The sequence below is a fragment of the Orcinus orca genome, chromosome 3 (assembly GCF_937001465.1).
Source record: "Orcinus orca chromosome 3, mOrcOrc1.1, whole genome shotgun sequence".
Classification (NCBI taxonomy): Eukaryota; Metazoa; Chordata; class Mammalia; order Artiodactyla; family Delphinidae; genus Orcinus; species Orcinus orca.
In genome coordinates this window covers 16,732,898-16,760,580 of record NC_064561.1, presented here as the reverse complement: position 1 = coordinate 16,760,580, position 27,683 = coordinate 16,732,898, and the positions used below count along the sequence as shown (strand labels likewise).

General features: G+C 54.0%; 1 protein-coding gene across 3 annotated transcripts in view; it reads left to right on the top strand.

Annotated features, from left to right (window-relative positions):
* ADAMTS2 (ADAM metallopeptidase with thrombospondin type 1 motif 2) overlaps nt 1-27,683 on the top strand; it is a 247,008-nt gene that overhangs the window by 216,125 nt on the left and 3,200 nt on the right. For all 3 annotated transcript variants that reach the window (XM_012538326.3, XM_049708447.1, XM_049708446.1), the window contains 11 exons: nt 2,383-2,528; nt 5,418-5,593; nt 6,730-6,863; nt 11,220-11,343; nt 12,372-12,452; nt 14,154-14,320; nt 16,408-16,567; nt 18,467-18,599; nt 19,407-19,614; nt 21,072-21,201; nt 22,112-22,201. In XM_012538326.3, the coding sequence (XP_012393780.2) occupies nt 2,383-2,528; nt 5,418-5,593; nt 6,730-6,863; nt 11,220-11,343; nt 12,372-12,452; nt 14,154-14,320; nt 16,408-16,567; nt 18,467-18,599; nt 19,407-19,614; nt 21,072-21,201; nt 22,112-22,201 (1,549 nt within the window). The remainder of the gene's footprint in view (nt 1-2,382; nt 2,529-5,417; nt 5,594-6,729; nt 6,864-11,219; nt 11,344-12,371; nt 12,453-14,153; nt 14,321-16,407; nt 16,568-18,466; nt 18,600-19,406; nt 19,615-21,071; nt 21,202-22,111; nt 22,202-27,683) is intronic.

Below are 27,683 nucleotides of genomic sequence, written 5' to 3'. Positions count from 1 at the left end.
CTGTTTATTTCTTTAGTGACTTGGATGCACTGTTTCAATAAATTTTATTTGCCCTGCAGCATGCAGCTGTTGATATTGCCCCTCAGAGATCACAGCCTTGGGCATATGCATAGTCACCCGGGCCACACAGCTTCCCACCTCCACCCCCAGAACAGTGGGATTAGCCAGGTTCTCTTTGTCTCTTTCTTTGATCTTCCAGCTAAACTTCTGGCTGTTCTGCCTCTATTGTTATCACACCCAATTAGCTTTCACTAGCTGCTAGCTGATGCTGTATAGTTTTTGATACAGTTGCCCTGGGGTACAACTTGTCTACAGCCTGACCTAATCAGATTCTGGACCCTTCACAGAGGCAGGGTGTTACCAATATTTGAGGCTTGCTCAGACTCCAGGAGGGCTCTTAGCTGTCTTTTCCCTGGTTACACTTCTAGTTGGTTTACCATTTCACTTGTTGCTTACTAGTATTGTGGAGCTACTGGCCTCCTCTTAGTTGCTCACTACCAAGATTTCTATTGTTTTTGACAATGCCCTTAGGCATGAACTTCCTCATGCTCTGTTCCAAATAAAGTTAGTCCTCTTAGGGTGAGCTATGGAGCTCTCAGTTCTGCCTCTCCCTCTGGGAAGACTACTGCACCACTGCGCTGGAGCTAGGAGCAGGGTGGTCCACTTACAGAGTGACACTCCTGGTCTACGAATAGGTCACTGAATAGAGATAGTAGCTTCTAGTCTTCTTGGCTTTTCCCTTTCAGCATGGAACCTCTGCCCTACAAGGAAGCCAGAGAAGGGGCTACTAGAGTACTGTATTCTTGGTTTGCCATACCTGGAGTAGAGCCTCCAGTATGGGAGTGAGGACTGGGTGGGCAAAGGGAGTTCCCTGACTGGAGCAGATTTTCTGCAACACAGTGTTGGGAGGTATGGGAGATGCCAGTGGCCTGCGTTTCCCAGGGTGAAACTATAGCCCTAGACTGGGAGCTGAGGAGACGAAGACCTCTGTCTTTTAGGCAGTAAAGCCTCCATCACACTGAGATGGGGAAGGAATGGGAGAGGGTTGTGGCTCAAATGTATAGACTTTTACTATTCTTAACCAAGATTTAGTAAATTCTCTCCATTTGTTGTATTGACCTTAGGACAATTTCCAGATACTTTATATTTTTTAATTGAAGTATAGTTGATTGACAATATTGTGTTAGTTTCAGGTTTACAGCAAAATGATTCAGTTATATATATTCTTTTTCAGATTCTTTTCCATTATAGGTTATTAAAAAATATTGAATATAGTTCCCCATGCTATACAGTCAGTAATTGTTGTCCAGATAATTTAAATGGTTTGTTTAGAAAATAATTTTCACCAGTTAAATAGTTGTTTTACTGAGGAGAGGGTTCACCAAGTTTCTTACAGCTCCATTCTAGAAGTTTCCATTTGCTGCCTGCTTTTGTAAACAAAGTTTTACTGGAATGCAGCCATATCCATTCATTTATATGTTGTCTGTAGCCACTTTCATGCTCTAATGGCAGAGTTGAATAGTTGAAATAGTGAGCATGTAGCCTGCAAAGACTAAAACAGTTACTATCTGGCCCTTACAGAAAAAGCTTGCTGAGGAATGACTGCGTTATCTTTCTATTCTCCCTGTGGAATACAATCCTACAAAATTATTGTCATATGAAGAGGGCATGAAAGAGTATACAGTTAGAACTGCAGGAAATGTTGTGTCCATCAATCAATTTGAAAAAAATCATTGTTCTCTGTTTTTGGTGGTTTGTGGTATTTGTCAGTTTTTAAATTTTTTGTTTTATATTTTCTAATTCTAAATCAATATTCCATTTTATACCAAACTTAGTATTTTTAATTTTGCAATCTTATTCAAATGGGCCCTAAATTGTATAAGCTTCCTCTCTGGACTAGTGATAGATTCAAGTTGTAGACCTGAGTTTCCTCTACTCCAATGTTCTACTTACTATATTCATGAATTTTTACCATGTCAACATATCACCTATCCTTCGTTTCCATATTTCTTTTAAATTGCTTATTTTTACTTAAACAGTAGACCTTACATGTCTCTAGAGTCACTGGCTTGATGTGCCGCTTACATCTTTATGAATGGTGCTGTGTGGGCACACCAGGCCGGGGGTTTCATCCTGCAGACACAGTGTGGGGTGGGCTTTGGCTGCGGGGACAGAGTAGGCTGAACAAGGCACTGAGGATGGTGGGAGACCAGGGTGGTGGTCGGGGGAAGCTGGGTGGGCCAACACCTTACTATGCCTCCCAGCGAAGTTCTGAGCTTCTAAGGGTGAGTAGGGCCTGTTCTCCCTGTGCCTCGAGGGCCAGGCAGTCATCACGGGCACTGCAGCTGAAGGGTGGGGGGCATGTGACCTTCTGTCTTTCAGCACTGCTTTAAAGGACACTGCATCTGGCTGACACCTGACATCCTCAAGCGAGATGGCAACTGGGGCGCCTGGAGTCCCTTCGGCTCCTGCTCACGTACCTGCGGCACAGGTGTGAAGTTCAGGACCCGTCAGTGCGACAACCCACAGTGAGTTGGCCCTGATGTTTCCCAGCCTTCCTCGGTGGCAGCTGCAGTCCCCAAGGGCCCTTGCTAGCCAACCCTATCCTTCAAGACCCCTGCGGATGTCAGTTCTGGAGACGATGTGAGGGCAGGCAGCTCTGGCCCCTTCTCATCTTCCTGGGAGGGACTGAGACTTAGAGAGTGGAGGGCTCAAACCACATAGCCTGCTGGGGCCAGAGCCAGCTCTGGAGACTTGGAAACCTGGTCTTCTGACCTGGTGGCCTAGGGCCATTCCTCCCACTTGGCCTGCATCCTACTCTAGACACCGACCTCCTCTGCTCTTCTTGGTTGAGGGCATCAGGAATAGGAGGTGAGGGCTTCCCTGGTGGCGCAGTGGTTGAGAGTCCGCCTGCCGATGCAGGGGAAGCGGGTTCGTGCCTCAGTCTGGGAGGATCCTACATGCCTCGGAGCGGCTGGGCCCATGAGCCATGGCCGCTGAGCCTGCGTGTCCAGAGCCTGTGCTCCGCGACGGGAGAGGCCACAACAGTGAGAGGCCCGCGTACCACACACACACACACACACACACACACAAAAAAAAGAATAGGAGGCGGAACAGAGATGGGGCAATGGGGTTAAAGAGGAGGGCTCTCTCGGGCCCCAGGATGCCGGGAGCCTGAGCAGGAGAGCAGATGTTTGCAATCAGGCAAGAGGCAGGGTCAGTGACATGCCACCCATTCCCAGCTGCCCAGGGGAGAAACAGCCTGGAGAGGCTGCCTGAAGGCCCGCTGGATTCCCATCTCCATCCATGCTCCCCATCCTGCCTCCCAGGCAGGCCCCATCCCCTGTGCTATCCTCAGAGCTCCCCTAGGGCTATTACACTTGCCTCAAGATGAGATTGACAAGACAAGAAGTTAGAAGCTCAGAGGCTACAGTGTGCTGGGTGAGGACTTCCAGGTTCTGGTCCAGGGTGCGCAGTCAGAAGAGCAGATCTGGCCTGACAACCCCTCTCTCCCCCCACCAGGCCCTGACTCCTCGTGGTGTCTGATGCTGGGCTCTTGGGGTCCAGGGGACTCACCCCCAGGTCTGGCCCTGGGGGAGATCATGCAGGTTCTGGGTGCTCTATGTTCTGTCCCTCCCCACCTGCACACTCTAGGGATTTTCTTACCCCTCTGGCTGGTTCAGCCTTCTTGGTGGCAGCAAGGGACAGGGGCAGCAGTGACGTGAGCAAAACGGCCAGAACTGCCTGCCATTCCATCTGTTCACAAACACCGTTGGGCCTGGAGAGTAGCTAACCCCTGGTCAGTGCCAGCATTCCGTGCACATCAGTGACCATCAGACAACACAGATGCGCCACACAGAGCTCTGAGCACGGTTCATTTATGCCAGCCTCAATTGCATCTGTGGGGAATACGCACAGCTGCAGCGCCCAGAGCATTTCAGAACCCACAGGCCCCACAGCAATGCCAGTGAGCCCCGTGGGCCTCCCCTTTCACGTGTCCTCCTGAAGATGACAGCTGGGCCTTATGCTGCCCCATCTTTAGTTGCTGCTCCCTGGCTTAGTAGCTTTTCCTGGGACACTGTGGCCAGTGTGAAGACTCCTGAGGTTCCCAGCTGGGCCCCCGCTCACTGGATTGAGTTCCCTCTGTGTTCTTTGCCTCGCCACTCTTTTGATTGCAGAACTGCCAACAGTCTACAGCATGAGCTCAAGCTCTTCAATTTCTCTTCCTCCCTGGCCTCCCCTGAATTCTCCAACTCACATTCTCTTTTGGAATTATCATGGATTTCCATTTGAATCTGTATGGCTCCTGTCTGGGCTGGCCGGGGCTCCAGCGACACCTGACCCCTTCCTGCTTTTTCCTGCTGCACGACGCCCCTGGGCTCCCCAACCTACACCCAGGGCTGCACCCCCTCCTGGTGATGCTCTGGTTGGTATTGTCGTTGGTCTGTGGTCCCATCGGTGGCCCTGGTGTAAATCTCAAAATCACCCTTTCTTTCATGGTCCCCATCAAACACTGAGGCTTCTTGGTTCTTTCTCCACAAATTTCTCGGATTGGTATTTCCACCGACTTCCCCTGAGAACACGGCGCTGTGCAAGGAGCCTCATGGAAGCCAGCCCCTTCCATCATTCACTCTACAGTGCCATATGCTATACATCCATCATCACAGCAGAACATGACTTTTGCCCAAGTCTCGGGGGGGGCCTTGGGTTCTGCTTGGCTGAAGCTCCCCAGCTCCTCCCAGGGTGCCGGCCTGCCACACCCCATCACCCTGCCTGCCATGGGCACCTGTTGGCCACCAGCTGGTGCCTTTCCTGTGGGGTTAGTGCTTTGTGGACTGCTGGTGTTCTCAACAAAGTAAGGAAATTACAGAAACACGGACCAAGTTTTCTTGAGGTGGAGGAAAGCTGGAGATGGAGTGCCCACTGTGTACCTGACACTTGTTAAGAACACTTGTAACAAGATTCCACTACTTCAGAATTGCTCTGAGTTCCCAGCGTGTGTGAGGCCCAGGCCCAGATGTAGGGGAGCTCACGCAGCTCCACCACCCTGGGGCTTATGGCCGGAGGCACAGCAGAACCTTAACACCCTGTTACAGCTCACTGTTGGTTCACCGCCACAGCTACAGGAGCTGGGATGGGGGTGGGGGGTGCACAGGGGCTGAGTAGATGCTCCCTTCCCATGGGCCCCCCGAGAGAGGATTACCAGTGCCTTCTACAGTGATGATCCAAGGCCCTGGAGGCTGGGGGATAGCCCAGGTCCTGCGGCTGGGACAGGGCAAGGCTGCGTCCCTTCACTCAGCAGAGCTGCCCCCTGACCCCCAAGGATCATGGATTCCCCCCAGATCCCACAAGTGGCACCCCGTGTGCTGGCCTCTTCCTGGCACCGAGCTGCAAGGCCTTTCTGCTTTCTCCTCCAGCCCAGCCAATGGGGGCCGCACCTGCTCAGGCCTTGCCTACGATTTCCAGCTCTGCAACTCCCAGGACTGCCCTGACGCCCTGGCTGACTTCCGTGAGGAGCAGTGCCGGCAATGGGACCTATACTTCGAGCATGGTGACGCCCAGCACCACTGGCTGCCCCACGAGCACCGGGATGGTGAGCCCTAAGGGGAGTGAGCGTTCAGTGTACAGGCCAGGGCTCACTGGACCACTGATTCTGCATGGGCATGCCAGCAGAGTCCACCCTGGGCAGGGTGGCTGCCGGCTTGGGGCTCACGGCAGGACTACAATCCCAGAAGAGCCAGACAACTGCACCTGGCCAAGGAGGCAGCGAAGAGGGCGGGGCCCAGCTGGCCCCAGGCTCCTGTGCTCGCCACCCAGTGGGCAAGGCTAGCGTTGCACCTTTACCCTGGCTCAGCCTTGAGGCGGAGGGCAGGGGCGGAGCCTGCCAAGGAATCGGGTTACTTCTGACCTCTCATCTTTCAGTGGGAGCTCTCAGTTCCAAGTGACTTGAACTGGTTTAAGCATCAAAAGGCATTTGTTGGCTCCTAGAACTGAAAAGTCTGGTAGTTTCGAGCATGAGGGTGTTTATATTTCATTTGGGTCCCCCTCCCACTAAATGATGGAGAAACACAGTTTCTGTTCCTTCCAGGCATTGGGCAGAGGAGGGGAGTGGGGACTGGGGCATGCTCTGCTGTCTCCATCACCCCATGCGTGTCACACCGGCTGAGCACCTGTTGCAAGCCCCACGTGTGCATTCAAAGAGGCGGTGCCGGAGCAGACAGATCCCCCTCTCAGAGCGAGGCTTTGGTCTGGCGAAAAATCAAATAATGACGTGGTGTCATAGTGACCACGGAGGTAAATGCTGAGAAGGGAAGGTGCCAGAGACCTTCCCTGGCATTTGGGGTTTCAGAGGTTGACTGAAAAGGGTCTCCAGGTAGAGACCTGGCAAACAGCCATTTTCCCTTCCCCTCGATATGGGGGTCTCTGGGCAAGGCCTCGGGCATCTGAGACCTGGCTGCACCAACAACAGCCTGGCTCAGTTGGGAAAAGCTCTTCCTAAGTCCCACACAACAGGGTCGCGAAGGGGGTTGCAGTTATCTGCCCCCTTTCGCTTTCTCCCCCGGCCCAGGGCAGGCATGTAGGGGACTGGGTGAATCATAAGAAGACCCTCCTGGGTGAGACTTTCTCCTTGCAGGGTGCTTCCCTTTAGCAAACTTGGGAAGGAAACTGGAGGCAAAGTGAGCGGTGCAGCTGGCCCTCCTCACCAACACCCCACTGCTTCCCTTCCAGCCAAAGAGAGATGCCACCTCTACTGTGAGTCCAAGGAGACTGGGGAGGTGGTGTCCATGAAGCGCATGGTGCATGATGGGACGCGCTGTTCTTACAAGGATGCCTTCAGCCTCTGCGTGCGCGGGGACTGCAGGGTGAGTGCCACGAGGCCAGTGCGGTGCCACAGGAGCAGGGGCAGCCGCAGCTCACGGCCTCCGCTTTTTGGGGCTTTGGGAGGATTCACTGAGGTTGAGCTTGCAAAGTGTTGCAAACAGCATCTAGATCAGGGCAGGCTCTCAGCAAATGTTGGTTCCCACCCCCTGCTCCCTGCTGCCCCGCTCCATGACAAGCGTTCTCAGACTCGAGTCTGAGGAACCACCTGAGGAGCTTGGGGCTCCACCTCAGAGATTCTGCTTATGTAGGTTGAGGCTGTGGCCCAGAGCATGAGTTTTACCAGTTTTACCAGGTGATCTTGATGCACGTGGTCCCTGGGGGACCCCTTGTGAAGCACTGCCATGTCCTTGCACTCCTCTGGGCACTGGACAGCTTACCCTCGATCAGGGTGCCCACCATGGCTCTCGTTGGTTTGGCTCTTTGTAGAAATGCCCTGCTGTGTTTTCTGTTACTTTATTGTCTTTGGCTTCGATCTTAGGCTGTTACAAGAGACAACTGTGGGGCACACTCGGCATAAAATAGTAACATGAGTGCAGAACTGGCCCGTCCCCTAGAAATGCCTGGAAGCCTCTGTGTAGATGAGACTGATTGTAGGTGTCAAAGAGGCTGATTCTCATCTCACCTTCCTGAGAAACGAGCATCCTCAGGATGTCCCTGGCAGAGAGGCTGGCAGAATGCCACAGGGCCCCTGGCGGAGACGGGTGAGGCTGGAAGAGCAGGGAGGTGGGGTGTGGAGCAGCTGGAGGCAAGCTCAGGGGTTCTCTCCAACCACGTGATTTCAGTAGGACTGCAGCCAGCAGGGAGGGCAGGCCATACAGTCTGCTCACACTCCAAACGCTCAGCCAAATACTTAAAGACAGCAGTGTCTCCCCTGTACCTGAGGGGTTCTGATTGATGGAGGTGACCAAATGATGACACAGAGAAGTCAGTGCCATTGAAAGAAGAACTGATTACTTACATTTCCTGAGGGAAGGGTATGGCAGGCTGTGCAGGGCCACATGGAGAAGCACCAGATTCAGCTGCAAGGCAGAGGCAGCAGGAGAAAGTCTGGGCCAAAGCTTTTATTGGGGTTTCCATGGGAAAGGCAAGGCAAGCAGAGTAAACAGCTTGGGATTGGCCAGTTTGAATAATTCTGGCAGGAGTGGTCTCTAGATTCCTAGTATCTGACCCTGGGGTGATTTAGGGCAGAGATATATTGGCTTAGTGTGTGAGAGTTTGATAAAGCGAGAAATCAGTTGGTTTGTGTATGAAAGGTGTGCTTCCATTGCTGTCCCTAAGAACTGGCTAGCTCTTCTTGACTAGCAAGATTTTAAGATGTCAAAACATCATAACACAGAGAAAATATTAAAAACTCTGATTAAAAGAGGCTGTGGCATGGGAAACATTTAGTAGTGGAAGTAGCTTTAGATGGCAGCTGTGCGTATGGTACAAACATAACAGGGAAGGAGGAACACTAATTCACCCTCTTGGTTAGTGGGCGTGTCTAGAGCTTCACTCCTGACATTGACAACTGGAGAAGAATAGGGTATTTCATTAATTAATGGTGACTTTGAACAGGTAACAGTAGAATGATAGAGTTTTGCATAATTAGAAAATGTTTACATTTATATATGGTCACATTGCAAAAGTTAGAAAACAAAGGAGACAGAAAGAACGAAAACACACAAAGGAAATGGGAGTGATAAGATGAAATGTAGGAGTCCTCACAATACGTGTGAATGTGAAACTCTTAAAAGAATCTAATATCCAAGTGGATGCTGTCAATGAGAGAATATCAAAACACAATGACTCAGGAAGTTTCAAAGAGAAATGATAGCAAAAGACATGTCAGGAGAATAAAGACACACACACACACACACACACACACACACACACACACACACACACAGCAGGGAATCAAGAATTAAATGAGGCCATAAAGATTCTGATTCCAATCCCAGTTTGGGGTATTTTCCCCTACGTGTCCAACAAGCAATTCTCTGACACCAGCTGGATGTTGTGGGCTGAAAAAAATTGCATAATGTGAGAGATGTTAGTTAAGTTTTATTTGGGGCAAAATGAGGACTACAGCTCTGAGGAGCTGCTCCAAAGAGGTAAGCGGAGGTCAGTATTATACGTGGTTTTAGTGAAAGCGGGTGCGTGCAGTCAAGCACACATTGTGGCGGAGGCTTGCTGCTGGTCACCAGGAGCAGATGTCGCCATTAATGATTTTGGTGCTTTCTTAGATAGAAGATGCAAGAATTTATGGGTTCATAAAATCTTCTCCTGAAAATATCTAACTCTCTGAAGGCCTGTTCTGCCAGTTTTTCCCAGAGCACAAGAGTGCCTCATTCCTGATCTCCACCCTGAACTTTCTGGTGCGTTGAAGGTCAGCGACTGCAGTGGCTAGTGACCTAATCCTTGTAGAAGCAGAAGGCAAGTGCCAATTTTTAGTTGGCAGCGTCCTAAAATTTAACTCAGTTCTGACACTACCTACCCAGAGATAGCATCAGATCCCACAAGTTAAGGCCTCAGTCCTATAAGACGGCCCCCTGCCTTCAGATGCCAATCACAAGTCCAGGTTGTCACCTGTGCTTCTGATTAACAGGCTGTAGATTGGAGGTTCCAACAACCCCTTCCTTGGGTTCAATTAATTTGCTAGAGTGACTCTTAGAACTCAAAAAACAGTGACTAGATTACCAGTTTATTATAGAGGGATATAGCTCAGGAACAGGCAGATGGAAGATGCTTAGGGTAAGGTATGTAGGAAGGAATGGAGCTTCCAGGCCCTTCCAGAGCATGCTGCTGTCCCCAAATCTCTATGTGTTCACCAACCCAGAAGCTCTCCAAACCCCACCTTTTGGGTTGTTATGGAGACTTCATTACAGGCATGACTGACTAAATAATGGGTCACTGACCACCTACTCAACCCCCCCCCCCATAAAGACAGCTTTATGGCTCTCACCACAGAAAATTCCAAGGGTTTTAGGAGGTCTAGCCAGAAACTGGATGAAGACCAAATATATATATATCATAAATCACAATATCACAACTGCCCTGGCTGGACAGGAGGTTCTCCCCTCCCTCCCTTCCTCTCCCTCCTCCCCTCTTTTCCCTCCTCCTCAGCATCAGCTTCATCCTTCAGGCAACGTGTGACTGTTTACAAGGACCATATCCTCTCATCTGGGCAACAGCCCTGGCAGGCCTTGCTGCTCTGACTCCATGTCACGAATGTGGAAACAAACTCGAAGTTTCTCTGAGACTGCATTGCCAGGAAGTGGCTCTGTAGCCCCTTCATAGTCTAGAGACCCTGCCCTCAAAGGTCTTTGTAAGACAAAAGTCAGAAATCAAAGAGCAAAACTAACAGAATATTGTGAAGCAATAAAAAAAATTTTTTAAAGTGTGTATTTTAAAAAAGCAAAAATAAAATACGAAAAAGATGTATCAAAAAAAATAAATAAATCAAAGAGCAAAGGGAAAGGAAGCAGTCTCACAAGAGGCGGCGATAGGAGGATCCTGAGGGGAGACTTGGCTCTGGGCTTTCTGGCAGCCAGGGCGAAGAGGGAAACCTGTGGAGCTATGGTGCGCTCAGATCAGACGGCGAGCAGACCAGCTAAGAGGAGAGGTGGTCTTCCCTGCAGAGTGTGGTCATGGATATGAAAGTGGCCTCAGGCAGTGTGTTCAGACCCAGGGTCTGCTCCCCGCAGAGCTCTGGGGCCCTGGGAATGGTGTGCTATCGGCAGGGCTATAGAGAGTAACAGAACTGGAATTTGTTACTGCCTCTGCCAGGTGGCCCTGGGCAAGGAACGTCCCTGCTCTGTGTGGAACAATTTTCAATACTAGAGTGGACAGTGTTGAGAGGATTGGTTGAGAGAATGAAGGCAAAAGTGTTCCTACCAACTCTTGTCACCTCCTTCCCAGACACCCCGAGACAGACTGAAGAGGACGTTGTTCCTGGGGGCAGTGTGAGGGAGGGACACCTTGGCCTAAGCTTTGGGTGCGAGCCATGGAGGGACCGCCTCTGGGGCTGCGCTGCGTGGACAGCCGGGAGAAGGGGCAGAGGCCATGTCTGATATGTCCATTAGGACACCAGCGTGCTGTGGCAGGGCAGCTTCAGGACCAGGCCCTGTTTAGGCTGTACAGAGCCCTCCACAGGTCACACTGTCCAGACAAGTGGATGAGTGAGGGGGAAAGGCTGGTCCTTGGGTGGGCACACAGGGTCTGTCTTGCTCCAAAGCCCCCTCTCCTTCCCCTGCATCAGGAACTGCTAAGAAGGGGTGCCCTGACCTGGGCTGTGGAGGGAACAGGTAGGGAGAGGGAGTCTCGAGTGTACACTGCACCTCCCCACCCCTCTGCAGAAGGTGGGCTGCGACGGGGTGATCGGCTCCAGCAAGCAGGAGGACAAGTGTGGTGTGTGTGGAGGGGACAACTCCCACTGCAAGGTGGTCAAGGGCACATTCACACGCTCGCCCAAGAAGCTCGGTGAGTGCGCCCCTCCCTCCCCCTTCCCAGGGCACCCAGGCCTGAATGTCTACAGCACCTGGCCAGGTGGCTCTGACCGGGTTCTCGGATGTTTTCGGGAGAGGGGGTGTAAGTCTGGGAGGGTGAGGTGGAGAGAGAATCAGGCCAGAGGCAGCTGCGCCAGGCCCCAGGGTGGGCAGGGACAGGGATAATGCCAGGGTATATGTGCACAGGGTGGGTCTTAGAAGTCTTTACTTGAGGGCACCCTCCCCAGCCCTCCAAGGCTTTCCGGTCGCCAGCTGGCCTCCCTTGCTTGCTACCCCCAGCCACCTGTCAGCAGGACTTTGATGGGCTGTCAGTGCAGCCTGTGGCCTAGGGACATGTAAGCCTGTCCCCACAGGGCCACAGGACGGGGCTGGGGAACTTGGGGTCCCTGGCCAAGGTGGGCTCTGGGAAAACAGACCGCTTGGTGAGCCTCCTTCCACAGTGGTACCTCCGTCTGGCTTCGGTGCTCTGGGTGGGCTTGCTGCAGCTGACTGCTCTACCTCTGTCCCAAATGGTGAGAAGCCACTTTGGTTCACCTCTTTTGGAAGAAGGCCATGGGACAAACCTGCCAGACTCCACTCAGAGCTGGTGCCAGGGTGCCAGGAGCTGACCTTCTGCATCGCCCCACGTGAGCAGGCTGTCTTCAGTTTGCGGATTAAGCCGCCGAGGTCCAGGGAGGGCAAGCAGTTTGCTGAAGGCCTCCCTCCTGGATGTGGCATCTTAGCTCCGTGCCCAGGTGTGACTCCAGGCACACTCACGAGGACGCCCACTAAGTTTTCAATGGAGGAGGCTGAAGGAGCCCCTGGATTTGAAGATGAGCAAAGGGCTGTGGCTGGCTGGGATGTGCTAGCTTTCCCGTGGACCCCTCTCTGGGTGGGCAGTCAGAGCCCATAAAACATTGGGGGCTCTGGAACCACCTTCAAGGGCAAGGCCCTCCTGGCATTGTCTGCATTCGACGGCCTCTCCCTTCTCATTTGGCTTTGTCTCCCCACATCCCAACAAAGGTTACATCAAGATGTTTGAGATCCCGGCAGGAGCCAGACACCTGCTTATCCAGGAGGTGGACACCACCAGCCACCACCTGGGTGAGTGTCGGAGCCCAGGCAGTGCGGTGAATCTGCAGCCTGACTCTTCCAGGGATCAGGGGCCCAGCTGAGAGGCGTGGCTGCAGCCCCATCTCCCCTGTCCCTGGCCTGGCCCACCTGGTGGACGTCTCCTGGAATCATTTCCCAATGGAGAGGCCAGGGGTTGGGATCAGAGGGCTTCCCTGGCAGCAGCTGTGGTGGGACATGTGTTTAAAACATGCCACACCTCCCCACCCTAAGTCCATCTTGAGGCCAAGGGGGAAGCCCCCGTCCACTGGAAGGCAGGCAAGGTCCTTAAGCAGCGGCTGCTAAGGCCAGCTGGTAGATGGGCTTCTATGACGCATTTGCATTTTTTCATTTAGTTTCATTTTAAATTCAAGTGATTCTTTTGGAATAGGGATTCCTGGCATCTGTTGAAAATTTGGATGTTCTAACAACTCTGAGTGCCCCCTTCTCACATGGCAGCCCCCTGTGGGGCTGTGCTCCTCCAGGCTGCCTAGGGCTCCTCAAAGGGGCTTCACCCATCCATGCCCCCCACCAAGATGTAAGGCCGAAGGAGGAAGTGAAGTAGGAAGTAGGTCACTGAGGGGACCCCATACAAGTCTCTTCCTCCAATTTGGGCCCCGACCTTCCTCCCTGTGCCCTGGAGGCCAGACTGGGTCAGGGGCTCCATGACTGCCTCCATCTGGCCCCCGCCACTGACGCGAGACAGACAACCACTCTTTTTAACATGAATTTTTCTTTCTTCCTTATTTTAAGAGGAGACTTTATGTTGCTATCCCAAAATGCAAAGCCAGTGGCACTTGCCTTAAGTAGAAGGCAAATATGAAAGTTGATCCCTGAAAAAAAAGACACGTCTATCTAAACACTGTTTCCTGCTCTCCCTGCACAAGAGGAGGGAGGGTTAGTGACAAGCTGAGGACCTCCTGGCGCCCGCTGAGGCTCTCAGGGGATTCCAGGAGACTTGTGAAGGGAATGATTTCCTAACTCTGTGATCCCATGATTTTTGTGCCCAGTCTGTGACACCACCTAAAATCTTCCAGCAGACCCCCAGCAGACACCTTCCGCTGTGGGAAGCGTGGGGCTTCCTGACCAGTGGATTCTTGGCTCCTAGACATTCTTTGTGGATGCCTAGTGGCCTGAGTGGTCCCCGGGCCAGGTCAGGCCTCTTTGGGTTGTAGGGAACTGGTAGGGACCCAGGCTGAGCCACAGTTACCAGCAGGGTGGGGAGACATATGGGACGTATGCTCACCCCAGGAAAGGAAGCCCTCACCCAGCCCTGTGCCCTGGTGTCCAGCAGATGCCCCTCACCCGGGGGGCTGGGGCAGGGAGGGCAGTGGCTCTGAGAGCCCACTGAGTGTTCCAAGTAGACAGCAAGTAGGTGGCCTTGATGCCTGCCGAGTCCCTTGCCATGTAGCATCTCCTTCAGGGCCTGAGGGACAGATACAGGAAAGGGCCCTGGGCCTGGCAGAAGGGCAGGGTTAGAGGGAAACTTAGTTTTGGCTGAGAGACAAAGGGCAAGTCAGGTTCCCAAGGTGATTTGGGCTGTCAGTGGGACTGACGGGCCCCTGGCAGAAGACAGCTGGGAGACGAGGGGCTCTGCTCCCTGTAACTCCCCCAACCTGTTCAAACCAGCATACCCTGCCAGCCTTCCCGCAGTTCTGCCCCTGGGTGACACTGGCTGTCTTCTGCCGTTCTCAGCCGTCAAGAACCTGGAGACAGGCAAGTTCATTTTAAATGAAGAGAATGACGTGGATCCCAACTCCAAAACCTTCATTGCCATGGGTGTGGAGTGGGAGTACCGGGATGAGGATGGCCGGGAGACGCTGCAGACCATGGGCCCCCTCCATGGGACCATCACTGTGCTGGTAAGTCGAGGCAGGGGCCAGGCCCACTGTGTCCTGGCTGCCCAGACAGGGGGCAAGTAGCTGCTAGGGAAGGGATGGAGGGGTGCCTGGGAACCCTGAGCCTCCCTGCATACTTCGGACCATGCTCTGAACGGCCTCTCTGGCCTGACTTTTGGACCAAGGGTCTCTATCTCTGTGTCAGAGCAAGGAACAGACATGGAACCACCAGTTGGGCTCTGGGCCCTGTATCGACCCCTGGGTGACTAAAGACAAAATCCCCTGCAAGCGATTAGGTTTCCCCCTCTGGGTGACATTCATGACCACTTTTCATCATGCTTATTCATGTCTGCCACTGTATCCAAACCCAGCCACTCTCTGGGGGTGACCAATGGGGCTCAGGAAATCGGACTGCTAGACCCAGGTCACACTAGACTTTGTCCCTGAACAGGACTGGACCCCAGGTCTCCTGAGTCCAGGACCACAGGCTGCTCCTGGTGATGGGAGTACAGAGGGGGCTTGATTTCCCGATTCACTTATTAAAAATTAACTTTAATTGCATACATAATACATTTTATCAGTAAAAAAAGTTAAAACACTACAGGTAAGGCTCAGATGACTTTTGCCCCTCCGTTAAGGTGAGCACACCATGGTTGGGTTCAGGCACCCGGACCCAGCGCCCCACACCAGAGTGCGCAGCTGTGGGGATGGGGTGTTTCATGTGCGCTGTGCTCTGCTCTGCTCAACTCAGCTGCATGTACTTTTCATCCCCAGAAACGCCTTTGGTGCCCTGCCTTTGTCAGTGCATATACAGTCAGGCTTCAGTATCTGCCATTTCTGTATTGGTAAATTCACCTACTGAAAGTATGTCTAATCCCAAAATCAATACAGGCATACCTCAGGAGATACTGCAGGATCGGTTCCAGACCACCGCAGTAAAGTGAATATGGCAATAACGCAAGTCACGTGAACGTTTTGGTTTCCCAGTGTGTGTGATAGCCTTAGGTCTAAGGAAAACAATGTACATACCTTGATTAAAAATACAAAGCAAAAAATCAGTTACAACAATGACATCAAAGATCACTGATCAGAGATCACCATAATAAAAGTAATAATAATGAAAAAGTTTGAAATATTGTGGGAATTACCAAAATGTGACCCAAAGACACAAAGTGAGTAAATCCTGTTGACAAATGGCACCAATAGACTTGCTGGATGTGGGGCTGCCACAAAAGTTTAATCTGTAAAAAAAAGGGCTTCCCTGGTGGCGCAGTGGTTGAGAGTCCGCCTGCCGACGCAGGGGACACAGATTCGTGCCCCGGTTTGGGAAGATCCCACATGCCGCGGAGCGGCTGGGCCCGTGAGCCATGGCCGCTGAGCCTGCGCGTCCGGAACCTGTGCTCCGCAACGAGAGAGGCCACAACAGTGAGAGGCCCGCATACCGCAAAAAAGAAAAAAACCCAAAAAAACGTAATATCTGCGAAGCGCAGTAAAACAAAGCGCCGTAAAGCAAGGTCTGCCTGTACTTGCAGTGGAGCAGGGGAAAACGTGAGGAGGCGGAAACAGGCAAGGCTCTGCTTCTTGTTTCAGCTGCTACTGCAAACAAGCGTCTTTTTCACACTCTATTTACTTCCATGTTGTCCGCATTTTTGTGCTTTTGGGGGATGATTTCATTGTTTAAAATGGCCCCAAGCATGGGTCTGGTGTTCCTCTGAGCAGGAAGCTGCAGGTTTACCCTAAGGAGAGAGCGCATGTGTTAGATGAGCTGCGTCCAGGCACAAGTAACCAGGTGCTGGCCGTGAGTTCAGTGTTATTGAATCAATGGCATGTACTAATTAAGGTGTCTTTAAACAGAAACGCACATAGAATGAGCTTATGCATTGACTGTCAATGAAACTGTCACGACCAGAGGTTCGCAGGCCCTGATGCCATGTTCCCCTGCGAGCAGCGGTTCAGTACTGGCAGATTCGGTGTTTGCCGGGACTTTCTAGAACCTGAGTACCGTGAATAATGAGACTTGGCCACGCATGTTCCTCGGGCTGACTTTCCTAACCTGGTCACCGAGGGAGGGTGGTGGTGGGCAGACACATTCACGTCCGTCTCCGGGGCAGGTCATCCCGCAGGGGGACGCCCGCATCTCGCTGACCTACAAATACATGATCCATGAGGACTCGCTCAATGTGGATGGCAACAATGTCCTGGAGGACAATTCCGTGGGCTACGAGTGGGCTCTGAAGAAGTGGTCTCCCTGCTCCAAGCCCTGCGGTGGAGGTGAGGGGCCTTCTCAGAGTTGGGGCCCCAGAGGAGGTCGGGGCCGAGCGGGAGGGGTCTCCTGGATGAGGAGCTTCCTAAGTCCATGGTCCCTGCTGACCGCCTGGCATGAGGGATGTGCCAGGTATGAGAACACTAGACCCAAACCAGTGACCTTTGCCTGGGCGACAAGGGCCTAGCCCCACTAGGGAGGTGCCAGAGGGTGGGCAGGAAGAGCAGGTGCTCAGGGCAGCCAGGGGGCATGTGTGGGGCTTGGATGACACCAGCACCCACCTGCATGGTGTGAGAGGGAGGTCCAGCCTGGCGGGAGGTGGCTGTGAGGGTGTGGCTTGGATGGATTACTGTGACACCACGAGGCAGGTCACAGGAAAGGCTCAGGCCATGCTGGAGACCAATGAAGAGGCCCCCTCTGCAGAGATCCCTCCTAAGATCCCTCCTTTCCGAATGCAGAAAGGCCTTGCCTCCCTGGGGCAGGGCTGGGTGCAGAGAGGTCCCACCTGCTTTGGACCTCAAAGAGTCCACAGTTGGGTGGGACATAACAGACAGACAGGAAGTTCTGATCTGCTCAGTGTAGTCACTGCTCCTAGGGGGCTGGAGGAGATAAAAGGCAGGAGAAGAGAGCTCAGCCTGCAGGAGCAGGTGGCCAGGACAGACCTCCTTCAGGTGCCATGAAGTGTCCCACACCTAGACAACAGAGGGAGTTTGCCCAGTGGGCGGGGCACCCACTGCCAGGCCCAGGCAGATGGAGGGCTCATCTTCCAGTGCTCCTGCCTGGGCGGATGGCACCCCAGGCTTCCACTGAGCCTCCCGGCCCCCTGGATTTTATCAGCACATCCTGTTGAGTCTCCCTCCTGTGTATCTCTTGGACGCATCTGCTGTTACCATCTTCCCAGTCCTGGCACCATCCTCGCTACCCAACTGGTCCCGTGTGTCCACTCTTGCCCTCAGAGTGACCTATTAAAGGGGCAGATCAGACCATACCCCTTTCTGTGATCACAGTTTTCAGCAGCTCCTTCTGCTCTTGGGATAAAAAACAAAATTCTCCTCATGGCCTCCAAGGTACAAGCAACTTGCTGACTTCTCCCACTGCCGTTGGCACCCCCAACCCTTGCTCACTCAGCCCTGTCCACACTGGCCTTAAGTGCTTTTCCTGGACACGCCGTGCTCCTGCCTCAGGGCCTCTGCATAGGCCATCTCCTCCCCGGGGAGCCCCTTCCACCGCTTTCCCACTAAATCAGCACACCTCCATCCTCTGTTTCCTGGGACACACCCAGATGCCCAGGCTAGATCAGGCTGCCCAGTCATATTCTCTCATGTCTAACCCACTAGGCTGAGGTTTTGAGACTTGGCACTCTTGACATTTTGGAGTCTATAATTTTCCATTGTGGGGGGTAGTCCTGTGCATTGTAGGATGCTGAGCAACATCCCCCGCCTCTATCTGTCAGATGTCGGTGGCCTCTCCTCCCCCAGTTGTGACAACTAAGTGTCCCAGACATTGCCAGATGTCCCTGGGGCAAAATCTCCACCAGCTGAGAACTGCTACACTAGACTGGCTGGAGGAGCCTTGCAGGCTGTATTCCATGTTTAGCCAGGTCCTCAGAGCACATTAATTCAAGGTGGAGTAAATGACTAAACAAGGGGAGAGGAAATAGAACCTTCCCTCCTGCCCCAGGAAGCCAGCCAAAGGGCAGGAGAGAAGGGGGCTACTCTCCCTGGCCTGTCACCCTCACTTAGCCTGGGGTGCTGGGTAGACACCAGGCTAGATGTGTCCCTGCTCGACCCCCCCACCCCATTAGCAGGGCGGGGAGAACAGGGCTAAGTGACCTGAGGAGCCACCCCTCCACGCCTGCTGGAGGGCCCATACTGTCCCACTGAGCCCCCTCGAGCTCTCGTCTTCAGGGTCCCAGTTCACCAAGTATGGCTGCCGCCGGAGGCTGGACCACAAGATGGTGCACCGAGGCTTCTGCGATTCCCTCTCGAAGCCTAAAGCCATCCGCCGGGCTTGCAACCCACAGGAGTGCTCCCAGCCCGTGTGAGTGCCAGGACTCCCCAGCCCCCAGCCCCACTAGAGGAGGGGAGGGAGAGCCCTGGGGCTCCTGCGGAGGGTGGTGCAGGATCGGGTTCCCTGGATGCTCTGAGCCTCACGTGCCCTGAGACATTTGACAGATTCTTCCTCACTCACCACGTTCTATGGAGTCTAAGATGTTGCAGGCTGTGCAGTGCCCCCCTGCTTCAGACCTGCTAGATGGAACAATAATGTGCATCTTAGAAATGACAACAAGTGGTAATGCTCAGATGGGGAAACTGAGGCTCCGAGGGTGCAGGGCTTGCTTCTGGTCCGGTGGTAGATGTTTCCCAAGCAGCTCATTCCAGAGGCTGAGGCCTTGGAATGGCCACAGCCATGATGCTTTGGCTCCGGGGTTTGACAGGGCTGCATTTCTGGGCCCAGATTCCTTTTTCAGGACCCTGAGTGGGGAAGATGGTGGGTAAAAGGCAGGTGGGGGCTGTTCGGGGACAGGTGCTGAGTGTGTCCATGCTGCTGCCCGGAAGGGTTGGTGATGTCAGCAGAAGCTGAGGCCAGAGGGCAGAGCCAGGAGCCTAAGAGGAGACAGAGGCCGGCTCTCCATGGCCACATCCCAATCAGGATCTCCCAGCCATGGGCATGCTTGGGGTTCATCATCTGCAGGCCCTCAGGCAGGGGCCCAGCTAGCCTCCAGGGCACCTTCCTGACAGTAGGTAAAGATGCGCCTGGAGGAGCAGGCTGCCTTGCTTCTGTCCACCAGGGCCTCAGCCAGGGTGATTCTCCAGGGGCTGACCGTGTGCTGCTCTGCCCTGACAGGTGGGTCACGGGCGAGTGGGAGGCATGCAGTCAGAGCTGTGGGCGGACGGGCATGCAGGTTCGCTCCGTGCGCTGCGTTCAGCCGCTGCACAACAACACCACCCGCTCCGTGCACACCAAGCACTGCAATGACGCCCGACCCGAGGGCCGCCGGGCCTGCAACCGTGAGCTCTGTCCTGGTCGGTGGCGGACCGGACCCTGGTCCCAGGTAAGCAGTGCCCCGGCCCTGTGTCCTCAGCCCCCAAACCAAGCTTGGGTGGGACTGAAGTGGCCAGGGCGTTGCACCTGGGCCTGGATGCAGTTCTTGCCCTGGGCCACATCCCGTAGGTCTCAGGGCACCCGTGGTTCCACATGGCTATGGGAAACTCAGTGGAATGTGTATCTTCACTCTGCAGGGTAGAGGCTCCCATGCTCCTGGGGACAGGACCCCCAGGAGACTGGGGACAGCCTGGGCTCCAGGAAACAAAGGGAAGCCTGGACTTTTGTCTCTGGGGGCCAGAGGTGTGGCTAGAAGGCCGGTCAGACTTGCAGGAGGAAACACGGGCAAGGGAGGGCTTAGACTTGGACTGGAAAGGATAGTCTCGGGCTGCAGGAACCGTTCTGGGGTCAGGGCTGAGCTGATGTGAGCACTAACATCCAGCCCCCGGGCCTGGTGGGTCAGGAGTTGCCAGGACCAACCTTGGGCTCAAAGATTTGCTCAGAAGTTGCTGTAGTCATGGTTATGCTTTATTACAATGAAAGCACACAGCGTAGAATCAGCAAAGGGAAAAAGTGTTTCGGTGAAGTCTGGAGGAAACCAGGCCCAAACATCTAGGTGCCCAGGATTTTCACTGGGGATCAGTCACATAGGCATCGGGTGCCTGCATGACTGACATCAGTTACTGAAGCCCCAGACCCCAGAGCGAAAGCGGATGCTCACCATAAATCATCTGGTTGGTGTAAACCAACCGAACAAATTGGTGCAGCCTGATCCGAGGCCTCAGGCACGCAAAAACGCTCTTACCAGACAGACCATTCCATGAACTTGGTTCCCAGGAGTTGCCCAAGGGCCAGCCCTGAAAATAGGCCTTTCTTGGGACTGGGCAGGTTTGAGCAACCCCGTCTGCTGAGTCAACCCTTTGTCACACACAAGGCGAACACTTGAGAATCATCCTTTGGCAGGGCTGGGCTGAGCTGTGAGCAGAGCCACGAGTCTGGGCATGACTGCTCATTCGGGTCCCTCTCAATGTGGTGAGGCCAAGGGGGCCCGAGACTGGAGGGGACAGTGAGGGTGCTGATGGTGTAGAACCTTGTGTCCAGAGGGAGGGAGGGTCCTCTGCCGAAGCCTCCTGGACCCAGGCAGAGCTTTCCCAGTGGCCCCCAGTGCACAGCAGTTCTTCTGGGCCTTGGGCCTCCTCTAGCCAGAGGAGGGAGGTGCTCGCTGAGAAGCCAGAAGTGCCAGGCCCTATCTGGCCCTGCATATTTATTCTCTCTAACTCACTCTAGAGCCCGGGAGATTGAAGCAGCTGCCCGGGGCTAGGGCTAGGCAGGGCAGGCCTCTAGCTCACCCTCTACCCTTTGTGCCTCCCCACCTTCCACGTATTGTGGGGTCACCCGCTTGGGGAGCCCTTTCAGACCCAGCCTAGCATGGGAAGCGGGCCCTAACTGGTAACGCTCTGCCTGCAGTGTTCGGTAACCTGTGGCAACGGCACCCAGGAACGGCCGGTGCTCTGCCGAACCATGGACGACAGCTTCGGTGTCTGCCGGGAGGAGCGGCCTGAGACGGCCAGGATCTGCAGGCTTGGCCCCTGTCCCCGTAAGCCTTCTGCATGCAGCAAGCCCAGGGGAGGGCGGCGGTCCAGGCAAATGCGGCTCTTCCCACAACTGGTCGAACTCAGCATCTGTGAACTTGAAGAAGCTAAGCCCGCCCAGGCCTAGGCTGGGACCTTTCTCTGGCAGGAAATGGAAGGAACTGGCATTTGCCATGCTCATCTCCAGGCCAGGCCCTAGTGAAGGATGGCGTGGACTCAGTCCATCCCTGCCTTCCTGGCACTCCCTTTTGGTCTGGGAGACAGAAACCGGATTCACAGTGACTGCACATCGGGGCTCAGCCCATGCCCATGCGAGTAGGGGGTGCCTGTATGAGTAGGGGGTGCCTGCCGCCCTGCAAGGAGAGCAACCAGAATGCTGGCTGCGTGTAGATGCCTGGCCAAGTGCTGGACACACGTCCGCTCTTTCGGTCCCCACAACAGTTGAAGACGTAGATCCAGTCATGAGTCCCTTCTGCAGAGCAGGGAGCTCGGGGGGTCAGGTGTGCCTCCCCAGCTGAGGAGAGGGTAGATCCAGGACTCACTTGTTCCCTGCACTTCCAGAGCCAGCACTCAGGGCACTGCTCAGCCCAGAGCAGGGCACGGTGGGGACTTGGAGGACAGTACAGAGATAAGGAGGCGCTGGTAGGGCCTGCGTGTGGGGATAGTAGCTGAAGCTACTCTGCGTAGCTGAGACCCAGATGCTTGGTGTGGGAGAGGCAGGACTGGGCCTGGACAGGGTGCTTGGGGCCCATCTGTGCCGAGGGAGGCCTTGCAGCCCACACTGGGGAGTTGGGGCCCTCCTGTCACCCCCTCCCTGGGATGCCAGAATCCAGGGAGCCCTTCTGCCTGGGGTAGGTGGGTTGGGTGCCCAGACCTGGTGCCCCAGCAGCCAAGACTCCTTTCTTTTCCCTCTAGGAAACGTCTCCGATCCCTCCAAGAAGAGCTACGTAGTTCAATGGCTGTCCCGACCAGACCCCAACTCACCAGTCCAGAAGACCTCGTCAAGTAACCGGCCCGTTTATAACTCTGTCTCTGCCCTCCAGTGCATGCCCTGCGCCTTGTGGAGCTTGCCGTGGGCTCCCCTCCTCTCTTTCTATGGAAAACTGCCCTGACTCTTCCTGAGCGCTCTCTTGGTTGAATCTGTTTTCTCCGGGCCTCTGTGCTCGGCTGTCCCCTTTGGAGCCGCCTGGCCGGGAGGGCCAGTCTCGCAGCGGCACGGCCCGGGGCACCGGCCTCTTGTGGGGGTGCCAGGACCTCGCGGTGATGGCTTTTAAAGGGGCAAAGATCTGTCGCGGTGCTGGAGGGGCCAGAGGCCAAAGTTTGAATGTGACCACTTGGTGACCGCCTTGCGGGGCCACATCCCTCCAGGCTGGAGCTGCGGGTCGGAAATCGAGGCGGAGCCCGCCCGTCCTCTTTCAAACGCCGCTTACCAGCGAGGCAAGGCCAGAGGGGTCTCGCGGGTGTGCAGTTTTGTTTCGCCATCCTGGGCGCCCGGCCCGTTTCCGGCAGTGTGTCGGCGGCTCCCTGGCCACCTCTGCTGTTGCTGCTGCTGCTGACCCTGTGCTGTGTGTCCTCCTGACTCGTGTGACTGTGGCCTGCTTCCTGTGGCCTTTGTGTCCAGCTCACACAACCCTTGGCCCCCGTACCCTGTCCCCTTGGGGGTTCAGGTCAAGCAGAGGAGGCAGGGGACGTGTCCCCGCAGTGGGACATCAGGACACACCACCACTTGCATTTTCTGTCCATTCGCTCCAATGGCCTTTCTCATCGTGCACACACGACCCTGTGCACGGGCGCGAGAGAGTGAGAGTGAAAGGCTGTCTCACGTGGATGCGGCCACCTACCCATGTGAACAACTACAGAATTACCTCAATTTTTATCGCTTTTTTGCTTAGATAAAACTATGTAGAAGATGCCTTAAAGTTGAAAGGTAACAGAATTGGCTGCTAGCAACCCAGCCAGGAGGCAGGCAGTGCAATCTAGAGGGAGGTGGCCCGCTCATCCACCTTTGGTCAAGGGTAAGGCTTCCCAGTCCAGTCTGTACAGGGCCCCAGGCACGGGCTCACCTCTGTGGAAAGGAGACCCGCTCCATGGCCTGAGCGGCCCTTCGGCACTGACTGTTGTTGGAGCCCCGGGCACTCTGCTGCCGGCGCTGCCTTACACCAGAGGGCGACTGGCCTGGCCCTGGGCGTGACCAGTGTAGCACTCCCGCCGGTCACCCCTCACTCTCCCCAGCCCCGTCCCCTGTTCATAGCATCCCCGCTGGACAGCTCCCAGCCCTCCCCTGGCACTAGTTACTGTTATGTAAATACTCGGTGTAACCCATACTAATTCTCATGACTGTTAACTTCCAACTTTGACTTAGGCAATGCGAGTGACATGAGTGACTCTGGGAAGGTGCAATACGGAATATGCACTTTGGTTTATCAGGGATATTTTATTAGTGTTTTGTATGTATTCAATGACGTATTATATAGGTTCCATTGTCGTTGCTTTTCTGGTTTTTTTATGAGACAACGTTAGTGTGTGCCAAAGTGACTGTGAAAATGACCTTTTACTCTTACTAACAGTGGAAAGACTTCCTGTCATGCATCCCACAAATAAACTCAATAAAAGTTCAGTGAAACTGGGTGCTTGGGTCTGGCACGCTGCTGCCTCCTTCTCTTCATCTTTGTGACCAACGGTGCTGCAGGGCTGCAGGTGCCGTTCTGGTCCATTACTTCCTTGGTTTCTGATTCCAGTGACTTTTCTGTCCCCCTTACCCTGCCCAACGTAGTTACTGAGGGCCCCTCCCCCACTGAGGCATGTGCCCCCTCCTCAGGCATTTTTCAAAATGTGACAGCAGCTCGTGCAGACACCCCACCGGCATTCTGAGTTTTGAATCCTTAGCGCTAAACAAGCACCTTGCAGGAACACCTTGGCTGTCTCCTTGTGGATAAGTTCTCACAGTTGGGAAAAGGGCCCCATGTGAGCTTCTCCCCATCTTTGGGATCCCAGCCCATGGAGTGGGAATATGGGGTTAGTAGCTGAGATAGTGTCCAGGTCACCATACCCTGAGCCACCATCAGGCTCCGGGCACAGCTGTCAGCCTTGGGTTACCTGTTCAGGGAGGGAACAGGTCTGTCTTAGGAGAGTCTTAGGAGAGTCTGGGTTGGGAGAAGGGCAAGGCAGCCGAAGGTCTGAGCACCTGGCCTGTGACATTTACACACGGGTGTGCTCAGCTGTGCCTGCCTTGTCTCCCAAGGCCTACCCTCAGGAGCCACAGGGCCTGTGTGTCCACTCCCCTTGCTGACAAGGACCACACAGCAGGTCAGGGTCCAACCAGGGACCTCCTAATCTGGGGCCTGGGCCATGTCCTGCCAGGGGGCATCTCTCCCTCCCTTTCCCATGAAGGGGTCCTGTTCCAGGGAGGAGGGAGGCCATGAGAAAGGACGACCACCCAGCGCCATGGAGATGGGCATCAGGACACAGGGCCGGGTTCCAGATGCCAGCCTTCGGGTGGGGGTCACAGTAGCTGTGGCTGGGGTCAGCCTGCCCAGAGCTCTGATCATTGAAAGACTCCCAACTCAAGAGACGGGAGACCAAGACAACTGTGTCTGATGAACTGCGTCCACTAAGTCTCCTTGCCCAGACAGATCAGGAGAAATACCTGCTGAGGGAACCTTGCCTAGAGCTGCGGGCAGGCCACCAACAGGGCTGCTCCGATAAAACTTTGATTACAAAACCAGGTGGAGGGACCGACTTGGCCCACAAGAGTGGTTGGCAGACCCTTACCCTAGACTGATGTGACACCCGCTTCTCGGATCCCAGCCTGGTGAAAGACAAGTGAGGGAGATGCTTGTTATTTGTGTGAAGGAAGAGACACAGGTGACAGGAGAGGGTGTCTGTGTGGCAGGGGTGACCCCAGTCCCAGCAGCACGGCTAGGCCTGGCTGCATCCTTGTTGAGGCCTATGCCTCTGGCCTCCCTGCCCCAGCTGATGGCCAAAGCCTGGGGGAGATGCTACACCTAGTATTACCAAAGCCCCCTTGTATCTCCTTGAGGGCTGTCATGGTGGTTTCCACACGCTTACCCCAGTGACTGCCAGGGAGCAGGGAGGGACCAGGAGGGGAGAAGGGAGCAGGGGCTCTGAGCATGACCCGCCCAGCTTCAAACAGGACTGTTCTGGTTTCATCTGTCTCAGATATTGGATATCTGTGTAAAATTTTATCCAAGGTTTTAAAACCTTGAAAGCCACATCTCAGCATCTTTTAGTCTGATTTCTGGAATCGACCCTCAGCACAAGGCCATCTGCCTTTCCCCTCCACACGTGGGCCTATTTCTCCATCTCAAGGTTAGGAAGACCAGGGCTTTTCCTAAACAGCCTATCTGTCCTTATCTCTTCATACCCTGGGTCCTGCACCTAGTCGTGTTTCCTCCTTATTTTGGCCACTTAGAAGCTCAGAGTCCAGGTTGGGTCCCTCTCTAATGATACGTGCCTCTGTGTATTCTTCTTCCCTGTAGCACTGACATTCTAAAATCCATGATTTCCTTGTTTTGGACTTGCTCAATTATTCACATTGGTCTTTTTCACCTTTATGCATTCTTCAATTCACTGTTCTAGGCTCTGGTATAAAGGTGCATCCAGATACAGCTCGGGGCTCTGCCTTTTGGAGCTTCAAGATAATGAAAAAGTCAGGCATTAGTTACCTTATCCAACAACTAAATGTGGACTTGGTAGCTGGGATGGAATGCTGGGAAAGGGAGACCCATGGCACCATAAGACCACATACTGGGGGATTTAACCTGCAAGGGAAGTCAAGGGATGCTTGCCTGAGGAAGATGTGTTTCAGCTGAGCCTCGGGGATAAGAGGAAGAGGGGAGGCACAGTATGTGCAAAGGCCCTGTGGCCACAGAGAGCACACTGCAGAGCAAGGCAATCAAGGCCTGAATGAGACTGGAGAGGTGAAAGGGACGGGTCCTCGCCCTGAAAACAATGGAGGAGCAATACAAGGGCTTCAGTCTGGACAGTGACAAGGTCACATCTCCGGCTGAAGAACATCATTCTGCTTGCAGCAGGATAGCTAGATAAGAAGGAGGAAGAATGGAGACAGGCAGGCAGAAAGGAAGCTCTTACCATGTTGCAGCCAAGAGGCAAGGTAGCTTGGCACTGTGGAGGCAGGAGAGAGGGGAGCGTGGACACATCTGAGAGCATCAGGGGAAATACTGACAGACCTGGAGATGACCGCACAGGGGATGCCCGGCGTCTGGCTTGTGCACATGAAGGGCCATTCTCTGAGATGGGTGGTGCCAGTGAAGGCCATGGGCTTGGGCCAGACATGTGGAATCCACTTTTGGGACCACAGGAGTTGAGGGGTATCTAGTAGCCTGTTGTGTCCAAGTGTTTGAAGCTCCAGGAGTTTGAGGTTGGTGTCCAACTAAGTAGGTTGCCAGCCTGTAAGGGAAAATTATAAGCTGGAGCAATGGCCATGCAGAGGGCAGATGTCAGAACCACGGGCCCTGAATGGGAGAGGGCCTGCCTGTCTGTTATTGTGAGAACTTTCAGTGAGCTAGCATAGCTTCACATGCAGATGTAGAACGTGCCCTGCGTTAATGCACAGAGTAACCATGTCAGATGTGGTCCCCATCAGTGGCTGCCCCTTCCCTCCCTCCTTCCTTCCCACCTCCCCTCTTTCCTTCCTTTAAATAGGAGATGAGTTCACCTGGGAGACTGAGGGGAAAGGAGGGCACAGCAGAGGTTTATGTGGGAAAAGTTTGAAATGCCCATTATGAAGAATAGAGAGTGACTGAGCAGGGCACATAGTTGGAGGGTTGGGCCCATTGAAGTCAGTGATCAGGAATTTATAATGGACCAAATATCCCCTGTTATACCATTAAATGACTTATTCTTTTATGTTGAATGAATTTTTGTAAATCATCTCAATTTTTGTGTTGTGTGTGAAATTAGGTGTTAAGGGAAAGGGAAGGGGGTAAAAATTCAGGAAGAAGACAGAGAGTGAGAACAAGAGGAGTTGGATGGGTCATATTAATACAGCTGCAGCCAGGGTTGGAGCCAGGCCAGGGAGAAGACAGCCATGAGGAAAGAGGGAAAGAGAGAGACAACTATGGCCTCTGCAGAGAGTCAGGGCTCTCCATACAAGACAGACCGTGGATGACCAGATCTTGGGTGGGAAAGAAAGGGGAGGATGTGCTGGGCAGAAGAATTAGTCTATGTGAAGGCATCAAGTTCTGGAGCACTTTGGAAAATGGCCAGAAGCTCAATGTGGCAGGGCCACGTGGTGGATGGAGCAGTGGCAGGACATAAGGCTCTCAAGTAAGTTGAGGCAAGTGGAAGAAATCCCAGATAAGTCTGCATGATTTTTAATTTCTATTTAGTCCCTTTTCAGAAACAAAGATCATCTGGAGAGTTTGGGTGAGGATGGGAACAAAATGTGGAGGAGTATGGTGAGGCCACCGCCAAGGCTCTGGGATGCGCTCTTTTGGGTGTTAGG